Raw genomic sequence first — 21,149 nt, 5'->3', positions numbered from 1 at the left:
TTTGAGAGCTCACTGTGTGCCAAGCAGTGTTCTACGCACTTACAATGTTATTTTTCTGTTAATATATGGGTATATTTGTGGGTATATTTTTATGTCCAGAATGTGTGTGCAATAGTATACATATTTTTACATAATTGTGATTGAGTGTACAGCCCTTGATCTGTCAGTGTAGCATAAGCATAGAGAAAAAACAATGAGTTCTGTAGCTATTTTTAAAAGTAGTTAATTTTTCTCGTTTCTGATATTTTTAATTCCCTTGAAAAGTTTCACTTGCTGCATAAAACCAAGAACCCCGATCTGCATGATATCTTTGTGGTTAGTTGCTGTAAAGCCAATATTTAAATTTCTTTGAGGTCTTTTTTAGTGCCTGGTATTACAGGATGAAGATCTCATCAGGAGGGTGAATATATATGTGGCTCTGGGTCTTGTGCATTTTGTGACAAAGGAATTCCCCTTTGAATCGCCTGCTCCCCTGAAGCCCCTGGAGCCTCTGGCTCAAGCAGCGCCGTTGGTCTGTGCAGTGTCTCTGACGTCATCGGTGTATGCATAAGCCCTGCTATTGTCTTACTGCTACAGCAGGGCTGGGGATTGCGGTATCCGCTGTTGCCGCTGCTCCCAGGCCTGCCCCTGCTGCTACCTAGTCCTGCCTCACTGCATCCCAGAAGAGCCACGTTGGCTTGCCTTTCCCTATTGGATTTTCAAAAGCAGCTCTTCGGGTTTTGTGCTGTGGGAGACCTTGCTTTTCAATCACACGGGAGGACACTGAAGCTTGTAAGAGGAGAATCTGGCAGCTGGACACAGCTTGGACTGCATTGTGTGTCTTCATGACCCCTGCTGTGTAGCGGCCCATCTTTTCACTCTCACACGTACACTCTCCTCGATTTTATTTCCTTCCTTTTTTTTTTTTCTTTCTTCTAATTTTTTTAAAGCAGCCTCTGGAGCCAGCCATGTTTGGCACTGAATCTTCATGTAAGTAAATGGATCCCACTTCTTTGCTATTTAGAAATCTGTTTGCTGTCAAGGTTTCATTGGCTTGGACTTCATATCACTTTGCCTTAGGTCATTAACAGCCTTTGTATTTTGGCTCTGATTACAAAGGAATTGGTCCCAGGGAAGGGACTCCTCCTTAACTGGGTTATTCATTCTTAAGGCCAGGGATGTCAGTGTGGTCAAAACCAGGCCTTCAAGAGGGAGGAGGGAGGAAGACAGGAATCCAGGCAGTCTCCCCAGAACATGTTAATTGATGGGATCAAGTCTGTCACAGATCTATTGTGGGTTCTATAATGGTCCTTAAACCTAAAGTAGAAACTGGGAGGATCTGAGATGATAGTGTTTATTAGAAAGGGAAAAAGGGTTTATGGTTTTTATCTAAAAGGAAAAAAAAAAGGTGTCATTACACCGTCTTCCTCCATATTTTTACGAAAGCATAGGAGTAGTCATTATATGCAGATTTAAAGAAAAAGAAATAAGCTTTATTGTAGAGATTTTTTTTTTTTTTTTAACACAATGATTTCAGTGTCGATACGCTGGCTAGCGTCACAGTCTAGCAGCATCATATCTGTCTTAAAACTTATACAATAAAATTGCTTTGGTGCAGAGCAGGCCCTGCACAATGGGCTGGGCTGGACAGCACTTGTAGACAGCTACAATTGGTATTTAAAAAATGATGACCAGCCTGACTAATTGGAGTATTATTTAATGTTGGATGTAGAATAATAGAACTTATCCTTGCAGTCACACAGGCTTTGCAGAATATTTTGTCATTATCAAATAGCAATATCAAAATATCATTTGTCAATATTTTGTCATAAGCAAAGATGACAGTTAAGTATTTATGAAGAGACTCAACCTGCTGGCCTAGAACATTAAAAATTGGCAAGATACCATCTTTGTGGGGAGAAGGGGGTTAGGGCAGGAATTTAGGAAATGCATTTCTTAAGAATTTATAATCCGACCTTTTCTTTCTGATCTCAGGTGATTAGTGTGCCTATTTGTGTGCAGCTGATGATTGTTCTAGAATAGTTGTATTTCAAGAGAGCTTATAATCCTCAGTTTTTCTGTTTCTTGATTGTTTTTTTTAAAGGATTGATTATTTTTGTTGTTTCACATGGAAGCTTCTCATTGCTGAAATTAACCACACTAATGAAGGTCAAGATAGAATAATAATGAGACATAATGTTCCCTTAAGCATATGATAATATTATTTTCTAATAATTTAAAAATATTTTTTGAATTCACTTAATGGTACATCTGGAATTATTGTCACCCAAGAAATAGGAACAGATTATTAAGTGGCAAAGACTTTCTACAGTTTCCTTTTAGTCATGGAATTTTGTTGATGTAGGAGCCTAGGTGTGGACAAATCTGCTGAAGGAAAATTAGTCTTATTACTTTGTTTAGCTGAAAATAGAAGTTGAAACTCAGTGTGGGAGTCTTTGGGCTCTTGGATTAGGGACTCTAACAATGTCTGGCCAGGTTTACTAAGCAGATACAGCCTTTCTTGATTATCAAACCTGATCTTTTAATAATGTCACCCATGTGCTATGTTGTATGTTTGAAAACTGCTGGTTGCTTTTGGTCTCCGTAGCTACCAGATTACTGAACAGACAGAATACCATTCAGAAGACCATCATGCAGATTTTTGACTGTTTTTTTTTTTTTTTAACCTAATTGAGTATTAAGTTTTGCTTCTTGCTTATCACTAGAAGACCACAGATAGGTTTGTATTCGCAGTGATAATCATTAAGTGTTGAGAAAGGACTGCCTTCTTTTGATAAGGAGATGCCTTAAATCTATACTCAGAGTTTAGACAAGTGTATTTTCTTTCTGTTTTGAGGCATAGCTTTCTAGGCCTTTAATTTCTGCCTTTTGGAGGCTTTATAGGCTGAAACTGTCTATATTTAGAATATTCAGAAAAATAAGTCACATTTCAAGTTCTAATTAGTTCAGAAGGGATCTTCAAAACCAACTAAGACATTCTCACTGAATTTTTATAATAAATACTTGTTTATCTACCCTGTGTACAATATTGTGCTAGATCCTGGAAAGGTCATTTTTTTCTAACATTCTGATTTCATTATTATTTTTGATTTCTGGTTGTAGTACTTTGCTTGTATTGGATGCTTTTACTTTTTAAATTGAAGTATGGTTTACATAGGATAAAATGTGTATGTCAAAGTATGCAGCTTGGTAAATTTTTGTCTATGTTTATACCCATGGAACCACGCCCCAGATTAAGATACAGAATATTTATATTGCCCTAGAAAGTTCCTTTGTGACGACCTTTCCCAGTCAAAAGGAAATCACTATTCTGACTTCTTTTTCTTTTCTGCTTCTTTTAGAGTCACATGTAAATGGCCCTTGTAAATTTTCTCTCTCCCTTGCTTTTTGCCTATAAGAGAAGGAAATGTCAATGTCCTCGTTTTTTCAAATACTAGAGTAAGTTGATTTTATGTTTCAGACCTTTGTAGTCAGGAATTTTTAGTAGCTGGTATCACGTCATAACATGTTCTGTGTCACTAAAATAGTATTGCTCCATTTAATTACCAAAAAGACCCCTCCCCTCCAGCACACACGTACAAAAGCCTTAAAAATGTCAAAAAATTTACTTGGAAGAGTAGACACTTGTTCTTCAAAGTTAAAGACTTACATAGCTAAGGCATCAGAATTAATAAATGCTCTTACATTGTTTTAGTGAATATCTTCTGATAGCATTCTAGTGAATATCTTTAACAGTGCCAGTCTCAGTTTTTCTGACTTAGTGGATCTGAATCTCCTTGGTTGTGTAGATTGGCTACTGTCTATTTTGGGCCCACTTGGAATGCAAGTGTTCTATGTTATATGTGGATGAATCCTTACAAAGCAGGAAGTGTAGCTTCTGTAGCTCTGTTACCATCTTGAAGTATTTCACTGAGCTTTTCCTTTACTGAAATTTCCCATTCTAAAAATGGGAGTAGTATGTCTGCTTTTTATCTGCTTTGAGGAAATGCAATTTTAGTTTCTGTGGTCAGAATAATTTAGGCTTAAGAAAAAAGTACTATCAGCAAAGTTTTGTTGAGGAAAGTGGTCATTAAAATGCATATTTTTGGTACTTAATTTGACTTAATGATCTTTTAAAATCAATAAATTGAATTCTACAAAAATTTGACAATTTTACTTTTCTTTTAAAGTTTTATAAAGGGACAGAAAAATTTCATCTTTTCTTTTAGTGGAATCAAGAAAACTGGTTTTGTACTGCTGTCATTTGGTTATATCCTTCTTGATAAAGCCGGTTATTCTCCAAAGTGTAAATACTTCAAGTACAATGATCATTTTTTTCAATTAGCATTTATCTGGCTCCATCCTCCTTCTGTCTCCCCTCCCATGTTTAACTTTTTCAGGCCTCAAGGGTACCATTTAAGGTGTGCTGTGGTGGGAATTGTGCTCTAGTTTAACACATTAATATGTCTTCCAAAGAACCTGCCTCATTAGTCCAGTGAAGAGAGCAATATCTTACCTTTTGAGAAACAACATGCCTCTGGGCAAATAACGTCATTTAATGCCTCCTTCCAAAATTTTGTTATAGTTGTAATAAATTGAAAAGAACATCTAGTGCATCTGTGGAAGGGAAAAAGAAATAACTAACGTGCCAATAAAGCGGTAGGATTTAGTGAGCTTAGTGGTGATGGGAAAATGATGGATATGTGTGTCAGGATGTCAGTTCTCTTGAGCTCTGGTGTGGCTGTCCCTGCCATTGTCTGGATGCCCACATCACCCTGAGTAGGTAGCTAGGTGCTGGAAAGTATTTGGGATACATGTGATGCCCCATGTGGTTTATCTTTGATGGACACCAAAAGTTCAGCTGCTGCCCTTTGTTTTCATTACTGATGAATGCATTAAGTTGGAACTGACAGCTTCTCAGTTTTAATAGTGAGTGTGGTACCATGTTTCTAAGAATAATGTAATTATCTCAAATTTTGAGCCATTGTGTGGAAGATAGTCAAAAGAATATACTCTAGCAATATTAGGTCACCAAGAAACTGTACAATTAAACAGGCATCTCTTTGATAGAGAAACAAATGAGTCACACTCCTTTCTTTACATGCATTTCAGGGCCATTCTTGATAACCAGTCATACGTGAGATTAAACTTGGGTCTATTGTTTTGGTGTAATTTCTGTCAATCAGTTGAGATGTTAATAGTTACCATGTTCATTCAAAAATGGCTATTCACAACTGGACCATATTTCAAAATAAGTCCTACTTCTTATTAAATAATTGTGTCAGAGTACTATTTTTGCTATTAATATGTTTGACATTCTAGTACTATATTTTGTTTTTCCCTTTATTAGTTTTTGTCATATGGAACAAGATAATATAGGGATACAGCCATTTCCTTTTCCTACAGCTTTAACTGGCTGTTAGTACTTAGCTGCATTGGATTTTAGATGCTTTCATCTTACATAAAGCAAAAGTACAAATACTTACGTATACACATAAAATCTTACCTCTAAGTCAGCACTCAAGCAGTGAGTGTAAAAGAAAAATATTATTCTGCATGACTTCAGATAAGTAGAATACCACAGGCTGCTAATGTCACAAATATGGGAAAATAATTATAGATAACAGAGATTTATGTTGGGACATGGTCATCAGGAGCCTGGGAAAGCTAAATAAAGCTCATAAAACATTTGACTTGTTTTGCTGTATCATCTTTTTTTTCCTTCTGACAATATAAGTTCTGATGTGAAATTTCCTTTTGGGTTTCTTGCCTGTTAATAGTTGACATTGTAATTTTTAGTATCAAGAAAATATTTTAAACTAAATAAGATAGAAACACATTTTTCTTCTGGATATTTATATACTTATTCTGCTAATACAGAAATGGAATAAAGATACCCAGTAGTTATTTTTAAATTCTCAGATTACTTATTTTCACTTGAATATTGGCGTCCCTAATTGTTAGTCTATAGTTTGTCCAGCAGAAATTACACATGAGTTTTCAGTGATCTGTTGTTTTCATTGTCACAATGGACCAGATTCATATCCTGTATAAACCATGGGGAGTCTATGGGGAAAAATGACCATATATGGAAACTTTCCCCATAGACTCCCCATGGAGTTACACAGGATGTGAATAGGACTCATTGTTGTCATGGATTCTGAGTTGGAAAAGTCACTTACTAATGTGTAATTTGAACAATAATAATAGTCATTACATTAAATTATGTTCAAATACTATTAAATTTTCAATATAGGACTATATGGAGCACAAGAATATGAATTGCCGTTTTAAAAATTGTTTTTCAAAGAGTATTGCTATTCCATCATGTTTTTCCTAACAAATATAAAGCATTTATTAACATGTTTATTAATATGTTAATTAGGAAATACACAAATTTTGAATTATTTACAGGTCCTGTGATGTAGTCATAATTGCTGTGCTAGAATAGTAAATTATAATATTTTATGGAGATTTTGCTTGTATTAATAATGGATTCAGGTAATTGTGAACTGAAAGATGAAGATACAGTTTAATACATGTTGTAAAAATGGCAACAACCATGTGCCAGGTTCAATGACTTAAGTGCAGATACTCTGGTGCTCGATTGCCTGGATTCAAATCTTGGCTCTACTACATTCTACCAGGGTTTGGCCACCTATCATCCAAGCTCTTCTGGCCCAAAATACGGCTTATCCAATGAACTCTTGGTATTAGGGGATCTTGATGTTAGGGGAATCTCCTTTTTTGGACCAGGACATTTGTACCAAGGTAGCACTTATCAGGGGTTATCTGTGGAGAGTAGACTTCAGCAGTGAGAAAGACTGGCTAAAGAAAGGGAAATATCACTTTGTAAGACATGTAAGTTCTTTCATGGAAGTCTTTGAAGGGACTTAGTGGGAGATCTGAAGAGAGGAGACTGCATGAAACTGGATGAAACTGGTCAGAGTTGGCAAATGCCCAGGTATTTCTCACTAGTGTTCACCCCCCATGGCAGGCATCGCTAATTGGTCAAGTACTCTTGGAGGATTGGATTAAGCCACTAAAGTTTGGCATGTTTTCCTCTTAAAACACTTTATCTGTGCAACTGTTTTCTACATTAGTGTGAATCATAGTCACATATCTTGCAAATAATTACTGAATTAAGAAAAAATTAAGAATCTTAGGAGTTATGGTAATATCCCTTTAGATATAAAATAAACACACCGTTCTGTGACTCATTATGGTTCTCAGAAATATCAATAAGTTAATGATTCAGAGCCACCACTGGTCTCTTTTGAATGAAATTTATATCAATTTAGACCTATCCCCAGAGTGTGGCAGGGTACTTATCATATACTAAGCACTCATTCTTTAAAATTTGAATCTGCTGCAGCTTAAGGTAATATTATTGAAAATATGCTGTGTGGGCTTTATAGGATGTTAATATTGAGTTTAATGAAATATTCTAGGCTAAGGAGTGTATTACACCTAAGTGGCACATATTAGAAACATCTGAGTCAATGACTCTTACCTGTCACCTTTTGGAGCAGGAGCAGGTGACACAGCAGAATAGCATTTGGATTTTTATTATTAAGCCCATATTTGTTATAGGTAAACTGTTATATACTGATACTTAGTTATATATTGATAGCTGACTACATTTCACCTAAGTTCACTTATTTTTTAAGATTATTAAATAAAAATAATGAAGTATTATAATCACCAGTTTATTTACAGCATGAAAACTAAGACTTGTCTCTTGCCAATCCTGAGACAATTTTAGGAATTGGAAAAATTGTTTTCCATTTCTTTGTGAGAGTTTCAAATTGTTAAAATTCAGGCTTATTGCATATTTGGGGGAGTACTGAGCCTCACTGGAATGCATATAGATTAGGAAATCACAGTGACTACATTAGAGTATTATTTACCACTTACTTCCTTCATCCTTAGCTACTTCTAGAACACTTAGGGTTAGCAGGAGGCTTTGGTAGGGTTTGGCTTGGTGTGATGCATGGACTTGAATCAGGAGTCTGGGATTTCTCATCTGAAACTTCCCTAGATTTGTTTTAGTATAATGGTGTTTCAGTTATCTGTTGCTGTATAACAAAGTACCCCGAAACATAGTGGCTTAATATAAGCATTTATTATTATAGTTCACAGTTCCATGGATTGGCCGTACCCAGTGGTGGTTCTCTTGTGGGGTCTCTAATGCAGTTGCAGTCAGATGTCTGTTGGGGCAGCAGTCATCTGAAGTTTTACCTGAGCTGGAGGTTCAGGATAGCTCTCCCACATGGATATCAGTTGAAGCTGACTGTTGACTTGGGGTGCAGCTGGGGTTGTAGGCAGGTATGCCTATACTTGGCCTCTCCATGAGGTTCAAGTTTCTAATAGCATGGTGCTAGGTTCTCAGAGGAAGCATCCTATGTTGGAGCACTCTAAGAATCCTAGGAGGAAGCTGCAAGGTTTCTTATGACCTAGTCTTGGAAGTCTCAGGAGCCACATCCACCATATTATATTGGCTAAGCAAGTCACCAGGACAAGCCCAGATTCAAGGTGAGGGGAATTAGACTCCTTCTCTTGGTGAAAGAATGACAAGGTCGCATTGCAGAAGAGCAGGTAGGATGGAAAATAGTGTAGTGGCCATCTTTGGAAAGTACAGTTTGCTACAAGTAGTTTCTAAATGCTGTTCCATGAAGTTGGTTCCACAGAGTGCTGCTGGGCTTCTCTAAGTCAGGGGTCTGCCAATTTTTTCTGTAATGGGCAGTAGTGAATATTTTAGACTTGTGGACCATACAGTCTTTTTTGCAACTATTCAACTCAGCTGTTGTGGCAAATAAGCAGCCATAGACAAATGAGTGTGGCTGTATTTATGAACACAGAAATGTGAACTTCATATAATTTTCACATACCAAAAAATGCTTTTCTTCTTTTATTTTTTTTCCCCTAACCATTTAAAAATGTTAAAAAAAAACCACATTCTTATATCAAGGGCTGTAAAACCAGGTGGTAGGCAGGCTTTGGTCCATGCGCTTAGTTCAGTGACCCTGCTCTTAATATTTGATCTGAATTTCCTTTTTAATAACTGCAAAACTAAAACAAAAACAGATATATTCACATATTAAACATAACTACTTTTAAAGTATAGGTACGACTGATAGATGAACTTATGTTCTCATTGGTTGATTTTTTTTTTAATGTTATAAATTTGAACTTATAAATGTAGTCTGTTTTACATATTGGGCTCTTACATAATATTTTGTTTGAAAAAAGATTGTGTTAAACATGAGTGAGAGAGGGGCGCCTGGGTGGCTCAGTCAGTTGGACGTCTGCCTTTGGCTTAGGTCATGATCCTTGGGTCCTGGGATCGAGTCCCGCATCGGCTCACTGCTTTTCTCCTCCCTCTGCCGCTTCCCCTGCTTGTGCTGTCTTGCTCTCTGCCAAATAAATAAAGTCTTAAAAAAATGAGTGAGAGAAAAAATAAAATAGACAAAATCCTATGATGTTTGAAGGCTTTAATTTTAGTCTGTTATCAGAATAACATTAGGTGACAAAAGTAAGACAGGATATAGAGACTGTGTGATTAAATTTCACAAATATTTATTGAATGCAGAGGATTAGCGTGTGATAAGAAATAAGAGAGCCAAAAGCTTTCCAGAAATTTAAAGTTCAACTAGATATGGGGGGTGAGGCCATGGGGAAGGGAGAACAGAGAGGTTAATAATACTAAAATTATATTTCTCATTTAGTTAAAACAGTGTAGGTGAGATTATTTTTGATACTAGTGCCCATGGATCAAAGAAAAAAATTGGTTCTCATTGGAATTGCCATTGTATAATATGCCAAATATGACAAGGGAAAACAGTTTTTTCTTTAAATAATTTTATTGAAGGACAATTTACATATGATAAAATGTATCATTTAAAGTGAACAGTTTGATGAATTATGGCAAATATACATATGTAACCATCCTTATCATTACAATCAAGATAAAGAACATTTCTGTAACCCTAAAAAGTTCCCTGTGTCACTTTGCAGTCAATTTCCAAATCTCTAGAATTTCATATAAATGGGAACATACAATGTATACTACTTTTGTGTGTAACTTCTTTTGTTCAGCATAATGTTTTCAGCCATGTTTGTGGCAGTTGGTAGTTCATTTCTTTTTATTACTGAGTAGTAGAAATAACATAATTGGCTCAGCCATATGCCTATTGATACTGAGTTGTTACCTGTTTTGGGTTCTTACGAGTAAAGCTGCTATAATTGTACAATTCTCGGAGTGGACATATGTTTTCTTTTCTCTTGGGTAAAGACCTAGAAATGCAAGTGTTGAGAAACTTCCAAACTGTTTTCCAAAATGATTATATATTTTTTTACATTCCCATCAGCAATATGTAGGTGTTTAGTTGCTTTATATCCTTGTCAACCCTTGGTATTGTCAGTCTTTTTAATTTTAGCTAATTTAGTGGATGTGTAGTGATAAGATTTTGTGATGCAATGTTAATTTGCATTTCCCTCATTCTTAAAGATGTTAAACATCTTTTCATGTGCTTATTGGCCATTGGTATGTCTTCACTGATGAAGTGTCTGTTCAAGTACTTCCCCCATTTTAAAAATTGGGTGTTTGTCTTATTGAGTTTTGAGGGTTCTTCATATATTTTGATACAAGTCCTTTGTTAGATATATGTATTGACACTATTTTCTTTAGCTAATAGCTTTTAGTTTTAGTAACGATGTTGTTTTTAATTTTGATGAAGTCCAGGCTTTCAGTTTCTTGAGTCAGATAGGGCACGTATTGAATGGAGCCCTAGGTGTTACATGCAAACAATGAATCATGGAACACTACATCAAAAACTAATGATGTAATGTATGGTGATTAACATAATATAATAAAATAAAATTAAAAAAAAAAAAAGAAATGTTTGCCTACCCGAGGTTGTAAAGATTTTTTCCTTACCTTTTCTCCCAAATGTTTTATATGTTTTGCTTCTGTGTGTATTATGACCTATTTTGAGTTAAGTATCATATATAGTTTGAAATAAAGGTGAACATTCATGGTTTCCACCAAAATTCAGTTGTTTCAGTACCATTTCTTGAAAAGACAATCCTTTCCTCATTGAATTGGCAACTTTATCAAAAAAATCAATGGACCTATATTTCTTGTCTCTATATTTTATTCCAGAGATCTATATGTTTATTCTCAGGCCAATAGCATAGTCTTGATTGCTATGGCTTTATCATCACTTTTGAAATCAGGTAGGGTAAGCCCTCCAGGTCTGTTCTTTATCAAAATTGCTTTGGTTATACTTGATCCTTTCATATACATAGAAATTTAAAAATTTGCTTGTCAATTTCTGCAAAAAGTCCTGCTGGGATTTTGATTGAAAGTATGTTTTAATCTAGAAAGCAATTTGGGAATAGTTGACATTTTAACAATATTGGGCTTTCCAATTCATAAACATGGTATCTCTGTCCTTTCATATAGTTTTAATTTCTCCCAGCAATGTTTTTTTTTTTTTTAAAGATTTTATTTATTTATTTGAGACAGAGAGAATGAGAGAGAGAGCACATGAGAGGGGGGAGGGTCAGAGGGAGAAGCAGGCTCCCTGCCGAGCAGGGAGCCCGATGCGGGACTCGATCCCGGGACTCCAGGATCACGACCTGAGCCGAAGGCAGTCGCTTAACCAACTGAGCCACCCAGGCACCCTCTCCCAGCAATGTTAAAATGAGTTATGAAATTAAAAGAATAGTTTTTTTTTTCTTTGATAAAAGAATGCTTACCTGGAGTAGAGTAACTTATCTCACCCACTGAATACAAGTTCCTTGGGAAAGTAGAGTAAAATGTAAAAGTGGTGGTATTAGTAAAATGTCATTAATTTGAATTTGGAGGACTTGTTTGAACTTCTGAAAACATCTTAAATAGCCTGAAAAATGAAACTTCACAAAGCAAATGTTGCCATGAAGAAGTCTTTTGGGGGTTTAACAACTAGGTAAGAATGGTTTGTACCCAGAATACTTAAAATTATGTTCATGTAGGGGCGCCTGGGTGGCTCAGTTGGTTAAGTGACTGCCTTCGGCTCAGGTCATGATCCTGGAGTCCCGGGATCGAGTCCCCGCATCGGGCTCCCTGCTCTGCAGGGAGTCTGCTTCTCCCTCTGATCCTCCTCCCTCTCATGCTCTCTGTTTCTTATTCTCTCTCTCTCAAATAAATAAATAAAATCTTTAAAAAAAAATTATGTTCATGTAAAATGCTTTTATAATCCCCACCAAAACATTTACTCTCTCAACAAGATAAACTGTATTTCTTCCTCTTGTTTTTATATCTTAGGAAATCACTTTACTATATTTTAGAAGTAACTTCACTTCAGTTTTTGCTGAAATATTCACAAATTTTTTAGTTAGAAGGATCTGAACTTATGAATTTTTATATGTGGAAACAGGATCTCCCTTCTTATGAAACTGGTCCTGTGGTCCTGTTGAGTCATCGGCCTTTTTACGAATCTGATAAATCTATGGATTCTTACGATTTCAAGAGACTTAAACTAGCCTTTCTCCAAAAACAGATTCAGGTTGGCATTTGTCACCTTTAAAAATTAAATTGAGCTGGAATTAACTTTATTTAAGAACCTTTTCTAATTATCATTAGTTGTGATAATTTCCAAAAGTCTTTAAACTTCATAAAGCCAGATTTGATAGAGATTGAACTGACTTGAAATAGCATGCTATATATATATATATATATATGCATTATAAATATGAATCTATAAACATTTATCTGATGTCTAAAGCGACTAACATAGTTAGAACATAGTTTACTGTGTTGCCTTGGGCATCTTCTTTTTCAGCTTCAGTTTATTCATATTAAAATGGGGATAATAGATTACCTCATGGGACTGTTGTAATGCTCTAATGAAATAGGTAGGTAGGATGGCAAGCCCTTAATGACACATGATAAGTAATCAATAGTTTAATTATTATAAAAGTTTTCCATACCAGAAACACTAGATGTATATTTGTAGAATGTAGAAAACACTACATGTATATTTGATAGATCGAGTATAATCAAGGATATAATGATAGCATCAAATGCATACAAATTGAAAATAGTGAGGAAAAAATTGTTTTAAATGGAAAAACTTTTTAGTTTGGTCCTTGCCATCTGGTGGTCTACATTCAAGATGAATGAAATTATAACTCATGCATATATACTTTATTTACATCAATACTGATTTATATAAATGTTTTTACACATGCACATTTACATGTGAGGAGTCCTTTTCTTCTCTTTGCATCCACGGTCTTCTCACTTCTAGTATTATTCTCTTGGTTTCTGTAATAATCACCTTAACTTGTCTTCTTAGCTCCCCCTATTCTATACCTAGATCCATTCTACAGGTGACTTTTTGCCCTTTAAAAAAAAAAATTGAGATCTAACTACCCTACAATAAAAGACACAGATATTAAATGTTCAGTTCCATGAGTTTTGACAATTTCACACACTCCTGTAAGCACCACCCACATACGATACAGAGCACTTCTGTCACTTCAGAAAGTTCCCTTGTGCCCCTTCCAGTTTCCCTCCTTATGACGTAATGATTTTCTGATTTGTATATTTAGGATTAGTTTTACTTTGGACTTAGTATATATGGAATTGTGCTGTTTGTATTCTTTTATGTCAGCTAGCTTTTCTTTTTTTTAAGATTTTATTTATTTATTTGAGAGAGAGAGAATGAGAGAGAGCACATGAGAGGGGGGAGGGTCAGAGGGAGAAGCAGACTCCCTGCAGAGCAGGGAGCCCGATGCGGGACTCGATCCAGGGACTCCAGGATCATGACCTGAGCCGAAGGCAGTCGCTTAACCAACTGAGCCACCCAGGTGCCCGTCAGCTAGCTTTTCAATACCCAATACCTGTTCAAAACACTCTCAAGAACTCTTCTTTGCTTTTTGAACTAAATATGAACTTTTTGCCCAGGTGTTCAAAGCTAGCCATCAGGGGGTCCCTACTGTCCTTTCCCAGCTTAACTCCTACTACTACCTCCCTGCATGTTATATTTGCTTTTTCCTGACTGCCTTTTCTCATGGAAGGCCTTCTATTTGGATCTTACCCTTCTTTCCAGCTATTCAAATCTCAACTACTCTTTCAGGCTTTGAAGTTCATCTCAGTTACCAGTTACTCCATGACTTTCCCTGGTCCTCCTAATGTGATTCTCAACAACTTTTTTTTTTTAATCATCCCTTGCTCATCATCATCATCATAGACATTCCTTTTATACACAGAACAATTATTTTCAACCCCTTTTCCAAAGTCATCATTCGCCTGTTACCCCCTCTCCCACCCCACCCTTATAATCACTGCTCCCTACTGAAAAGCATCACACATTTTGAATACATTGTTGCACTTTTCTTTTTTTTTAAGATTTTATTTTTAAGTAATCTCTACACCCAACATGGGGCTCAAACTCACAACCCCTAGATCGAGAGTTGCACACTGTACTGATTGAGCCAGCCAGGTGCCCCACCTTGTTGTACTTTATAATGCAAGGTGGGTGCATGGTTCCTGGTTTGCATGCTTTGGAGTCTGACTTTCTGGGTTTGAATCCTCACCCTTGCAGCTGTGTGACCTTGGGTAGGTTAACTAACTTCTCTTCACCTCAGTGTATTCTCTAAAATGAGCATATATACATATATATATAGTACTATATCATGTTGAGTTTTAAATGCCATAAAATGCTTATGAATGTTACCTTTTATTAGGTATTATTATATTAGAGTCTTTGATGTTATTGCCTTATCCTTCCAATTGCATTGCATTTTCCCTTGGACTTGGGAAGTTTACTCGTCTTTCGCTACCAAACTAAATATTAAAGGTAATTTGTCCATTTAATAGTTTTTTATAGGAAAGTCTATGATGTGTTGGGAAGAGCTATTTAAAGACAGGACATTGGTGGTTCTGGGTTTTATGCTTACTTCACCTAATACCTGTGCTTAATCTCATTTCTCAGTGTCTTGCTTATTAAATACAATAATGTCAGTATCCAGCTCTTTATTGAGGAAAATGTGGAATTCATATCTTTGTAGTGGTACCATATTTTAACTTATCTCAAGATTGATTTTTAAGGAGAATCTTTTAAATACAAATAATATTCCCCAGTTTATCTGGTTTTATGTGTTTGTATTTTTGTTTGTTAGATTTTCTTAAAGTCACACATATCTGTAATTCTTTCTTTTAAAGCTTTATGATACTTTTATGTAGATGCTGCAGCAAGTTACAGGTTATTTAATCTCCGTTTAATTCGGTTAAATGGCATTTGATAAAGTCTTCTTGATTCTTAGTGGGGTGCACAGAATTATCACTATTTAAGGAGGATTAATAAAGAAATAAAAGACCTATGAGTTTGCTTTTGGATTTGTTTCCTTTAGGTTTTATACCAGCTTGTTTCAGAGATGTTTTTGTTGGCTCTCTAAGGGCAAGAGTCAGCATTCCCACTGCACCCAGTAATATGTATCCGTATTATGAAAGACTTTTACTGTGTTGTTGCAGCATGCCTAGTTTTCCTTCAAGCTTTCATTAAGCAAAGACTCTGTGCCTTCCTTTGATTCCATGCAGAGGATTGGAGAGAGTTGGGTTTTTTAGATATAAAGTACCTAGGTCTCTGAGTCCTTGGATCTTCATCTGCTGGGTAGTCACCAGCTGCACACCTGACTATAGTCCATTTGTTTTTAATACGAAATTGACCTTTTCCAGGCTCTCTTGTTGAGGAAGTTGGAGTCTGCATAACACCAGCTGTGTGTCGTGTGAGAATGGAACAATAAGTCAGGGATGCAGAGTACACCTCGCCTTTGTTTCCTGAAATTGTGCATTGATTTCTTTTGTCAGTAGAATATTTCAAATGAATGAAAGCAACATTTTCTATTTTTAGGGATTTTTTTTGGGGGGGGGAGACTTCTTTAAAAAGCAAATCGTTCAGGGGCGCCTGGGTGGCTCAGTCGTTAAGCGTCTGCCATCAGCTCAGGTCATGATCCCAGGGTGCTGGGATCGAGCCCCGCATCAGGCTCCCTGCTCGGCGGGAAACCTGCTTCTCCCTCTTCTACTCCCCCTGCTTGTGTTCCCTCTCTCACTGTGTCTCTCTCTGTCAAATAAATAAATAAAATCTTTAAAAAAAAAAACCAAATCGTTCATCTGCAAATTCAAATTTTATTCAGTATATCCAGTTTGCTTAAAGTACATATATAGTAGAAATTTTAACTTTCCTTCAGTTTCATCATTTTCAAACCCTTTCACTTCACAGCAACTTGATTATTTAAAGCTGTTTTTTAGACTTTTTCTTTTTAATAATTGAAATATCTCCATTTTAACCACTGCTGCCAGCATGAGAATAGCTTTTTCATAAATATTTTCAGAATTTTCTCTACTTGACAGTTTTAAGCAGTATAAAACTGGACTGTGTTTATAGAGTTAATTTTTCCTTTCCTTTGGTGTTGAATGTACTCTTAATTTGTAGCTTCAAAAAATTAGGGTTAGCCTATGAGTAAATTCTTTGTAGAATAAACAATCCTCAAAGAATTTGCTAGTTTAGGATCTAATATGAACAACCAGATGATTGGGAATTTTTGAGATACATACGAAGAAATATATAGCTTCATGCCTATATCATAAATCATTCTGGAGGTTTCTTAGGATATAAGCATTGAAAGCCCGAGATAGTGGTTTTTCTTTTTCTGACCTGGACTGCATTTGTGGAGGTCCCATGCTGAGAAGTAAAATAGTTACTTTCTATTTAAGAAATCTCTGTGGGAATGGTTTATTATGGTTTGGGAAGCTCATTCCACACACGAAGCCTTGATTTTCCTGTGTTTTATTAGACCTCCTTACTCCTGAAGCACTAGAATTTCTGTTTTGCCTTTCACGCAGTGAGCCACCTCCCTATTAGTGAACAGCACTCTGTGGCTGTCCCAGTCCATCGATGATTGGTGTCAGCGCAAATGATGCAGCATATTTTATCATTTGTATTGTATGGGGCCCCCCAAAATGTCATGTCTGGAATGAGGGACAGTGTACCATTTATCATGAATCAGTAGAATCTGGATAGGAAATTACTGGGTATTTTACTCCTTTTGCTGACTGGACTTTATTTTTTTGCTTTTGAAATAAGCAATAATAAGTAGAAATAAGGCTAAAGTAACAGCTGTGCTAGATTTTGTACTTAGTTTCCTTCCCAGCCACTGTGAAAATGAGATAATCATTTAAGCCGCCTTTTCCGAGAATCCTGTTGAAACAGAAAAAGGAAGTGGGGCCAGGAGCCTTTAGGTGGCAGTTATGTCTTTTCCTGGGGCAACCATCTATCGCATTCATACACTTTTGGGTTTGGATGCCCATTTTGTATTCTGAAACAGTGGTTGCCTAATAATAAAATGCCCTGTATCGGGTGGGAAAACCCCAATTACTTGACTCTTCCAACCCAGTCTCCATTTAAAATCCTCTTCTACTGACAGGAATGGGTGATGATACTCGTGTCAGACTTGTTTTTCATGCCAGCGTTTAGCACTTCAGCCTACAGGCCTGGTAGACTCTTACAAAATTCAGCAGGTTGCTTCGTATGAAGTCTGCCTCCTCCGAAGCACGTTGAAAGCTGTTGGTTGGCTCCAGGCACGCTGGCAGTACCAAGTGGAGAGAGCAGTCCGGCCCCGAACAGCGGCCGTGGAGCCGCGTGGGCAGCCTGAGCGGTTGCCTGGGCCATGCTTGCTGAGGCAGCCTTGCCCCCAACGCTGGTATTTTATGCTGGTAATTAGAAGAATTTGGCATTTGGGAGCAAGGTCCTCTGACCTTGTATTTTGTATGAAAACACACAGCATTGCCTTTCTGTGTTACACCCTTGCTGTACAGCACTACCACCAAAGCTTCCTGAGGAGAGCCAATTTTAAGAAGAAGAGGCAAAGATTTTATGATGCCGTTTAAACTGAGCAAGGCACTCCAATGTCATGGATTAGAATGGGCGGAAAACAGAAAATCCTGTGGTAGAAGACTGATCCAGAAAAGTTAATAGTAGCCTCTGACCAGCACCTCTTGCGTTGACTGGACAGTCTCTTTCAAAATAAGGATGATCAGGGTGGCTCAGATGGTTAAGCGTCCGCCTTTGGCTCAGGTCATGATCCCAGGGTCCTGGGATCGAGTCCCACATCAGGCTCCCTGCTCAGCGGGGAGCCTGCTTCTCCCTCTGCCTCTCTGACTCTTATGGATAAATAAATAAGATCTTTAAAAAAAAAAAAGAATGTTTATCAAAATAAGGATGATCGAATGCTATAATCTTTTCAAATTCTCCTATTGGAGATGGAAGGAATATTTTATTCAATTTTCATTAAACTATTAAAATTATCTGTTACATATCAGCATACTGTATTGCACTTAAAGATTTTTTAAAAAATTGTTCTTATGTTCCCTGGGGTTTTTTACTGCTTCTGAATGTGAGAGGGAGAGATCACATGAGACTTTTAATTATATGGCAAATAGCATAATCTTGAATTTCATGAAATTATTTCTAGGTAGAGTTGACTCCAATATCTGATATTAGAGTTTAGCCAATCACTGCCCAACATTTAAGTTTGTCAAGTTGATGGTAAATGGTTGCTTTGGGAAATAATTTACTACAGTAGGCTTCTGGGGGTCATTAGTCTATACAGGAATGAGAATGACCCTAGACTGTACTGAAATAGTTATTTCAGATACTTGGGCTCTGTGTGTGGAGATTTTGAGGGGAGATATTTTTGATAAAAATATTTAGTGCCCTATGTTCTTTAAGGGGGGAGGGGCAATGGTGGGAGAGAAAAGCCTGGATTTTCTATCACTATAGCCTTAAGTGGAAAATACTTGACAGATGCTAGGTGCTGAAAAGGGAGATCTAATGTGATAACTCTTCTGTAATTTACCTGGAGTCTTCTTCATTGCTAATGATCATTCTTAAACTTGGAAAATAGTTCTAATATACTAACTAGAGGGGACCACAGCAGATGGTAGGGTTTGACAGTTGCTATTGCTGAAAAAGACTTAACTCACTTTGGTTCCTGTATTAATCTTTGCTGGCCAGTTTTAATCCTCCTTATAAGTAAGACTTTCCCCTAGTGAGTATTGATTGATACCTCATGACATTTTTATTTTTCAAAGTTAGGGTGAGAGCTATTTTTAAAACATGAAACCATTTTAATCTTTTGACATCTGAAATAACATGTTGTTTCCATAACACACCAGAGTTCAGTTTCACTGTAGACATTTTAAATAATACAAATGGTGAAAAAAGAGAGGGAGAAGAAAAAGAAGGCTCTGAATTTTGGAGTCAGATAGACTTGGGATTGAATCTTTGTTCTGCCTTCTACTGGGCAAGTAATCTTTGGTAAATTTGTAATCTTTCAATTGAGGACAACACCTAGCCCATGCTGAAAGGGTACATGTAAATGGCTTAAAACAGTGCTCCACATATACTAAGTGTTGAATGGGTAGTTATATAAGTATAGATACAAACCGGCATGTATTGATTGAGCACTTACAGGGCAGTGTACTGAGAGATTTATACTATATATAGATGCACAGATATATATAAAGGGCTATGTGCATGTGTGTGTGTGTGTGTGTAAAATCTAGTGAACATTCCCAACTGTCTTTAAGGCATACGTCTTTAATAAGATCTCAAATCCTTCCACTTAGTGATAACTTCTCTTAATCTGTTTTAACATAAAATAGTCTTCGAGTATACATATAAAAGGATGTCATTTTGTAGATACTACTTTGCAGTCTGCTTTTTTCTCACTTAAACAATATTTTATTTTGCCACAGTATTTTTTTTAGGATTTATTTATTTGAGAAGAGAGAAAGAGAGAGAATGTGCATGCACAAGCAGGGGGAGGGGCATAGGGAGAGGGAGAGAGAGAGAATCCTCAAGCAGACTCCCCTCTGAGCTGGGAATTGGTATATATTTAAAAGTATCTTTGTATAAATTCAGAAGTTATAAGGTCATGGAAGAATGCAATAATATTCACTTTCTTTTGTATAAGAGAAAGCTTTTAATTTTATTTTTAAAAATTAATATTTTTGTGTGTGTGTAAAAGGTGACTGAAATGAATCTCTCCTCCCTATTCCACACCTGTGCAGATGCCAGGGGGTGGTTGGGACCTTTGGTTAGGCTGTGATCCTGGTGAGTCGGGCTTGAGTTCAGTTTGGGCCAGTTGGCCCTCCTCTTTATAGTCATGGACCACACTGCTTGCCCCACAAATCATCCTGCAAAGTTTGGACAGTGGTCATAAGGGAAAGAATCTGCCATGGGAGCTAGAAGAGCCCAAGAAGTCTCATCAGTAACATGCTTGCACATAGAAACCAGGTCATTTTAAGAACTTCACACATGGTCAGTTGGTGAGTAAGTATATATTTACTCTGCACAGAAAATCCCCTCTCTGCATGGCATACTTAAACTGAACAGGTTGCTTCGTCTCTAGGGAATGGTTGTAGGTAACTTTATTTTAAAGATTGGACTCTTAATCTACTCATCCAATTCATTTCTTTCCAAGTGGGTCTGGGTTTGTCACTATGGAGTGCTGATAGGTACCCAGTTACCTTTTGGGAAACCATCACTGGTAGAAAATGTTGCTGATATATGTAGACTTTCATATTTGCATTTAATAGAGCTTATGCAGTAAGATAGTTGTCAAAAGCATCTACAATTAACTGAATTAATCCAGTGTCTTGAAGAATATTTTTCTCTAATTTCATTCTATAAAACTTAGTTCATGGAATTATACACACAAACCTTCTTATTATTCATCTTTTTTTCCTCTTCTCTTCTTCTCTCCTCCCTCCACCATCTACTCCCTTTTCTCTGGATTGAGGCAGAGTTATCTTCGATAGAAGATGCTTTCTGGAATATTCAGCGATTTCTCTGGAGAAGTCTTCAGAGGCTTCACTAGTGAGCAAGGAAGCCTGGGTGATGTGTGTATAGATGTATTAGTTGATTTTCATTTAAAGGGCTTAGAAATGTGTCATCCTGAAATAAAGGATTGAATTTCTACTGCATATTCATTTATTTCTACATTGAGGATGAGTGTGATTTTAATAGGTGAGGAAACAGGTTATTCATTGCAGATTCTGCTATTGCTGGAGTGTTCAGCTTTTCTCCTCCAGTGAAGCTTAGAGATGTTTATGTGCC

General features: G+C 36.7%; 1 protein-coding gene across 19 annotated transcripts in view; it reads left to right on the top strand.

Moving 5' to 3' along the window:
• The window catches only part of ST7 (suppression of tumorigenicity 7), a 237,249-nt gene that overhangs the window by 50,821 nt on the left and 165,279 nt on the right, over nt 1-21,149 (top strand). Inside the window, exon 1 of one of the 19 annotated variants that reach the window (XM_045864362.3) lies at nt 430-969. The exons of 17 other annotated variants lie outside the window; for them this stretch is intronic. In XM_045864362.3, coding sequence (XP_045720318.1) covers nt 948-969 — 22 coding nt within the window. In that variant the 5' untranslated portion in view covers nt 430-947. Of the gene's footprint in view, nt 1-429; nt 970-21,149 lie in introns of those variants that run through there. One more of the 19 variants, XM_045864360.3, reaches the window with a different exon arrangement.

This window comes from Mirounga angustirostris, unplaced genomic scaffold, assembly GCF_029215605.1.
Source record: "Mirounga angustirostris isolate CCGP_5_RB_7025 unplaced genomic scaffold, mMirAng1.0.hap1 SCAF_12, whole genome shotgun sequence".
Taxonomy (NCBI): Eukaryota; Metazoa; Chordata; class Mammalia; order Carnivora; family Phocidae; genus Mirounga; species Mirounga angustirostris.
The sequence above is the reverse complement of the archived record's forward strand: the minus strand, read 5'-3'. Positions and strand labels throughout refer to the sequence as shown.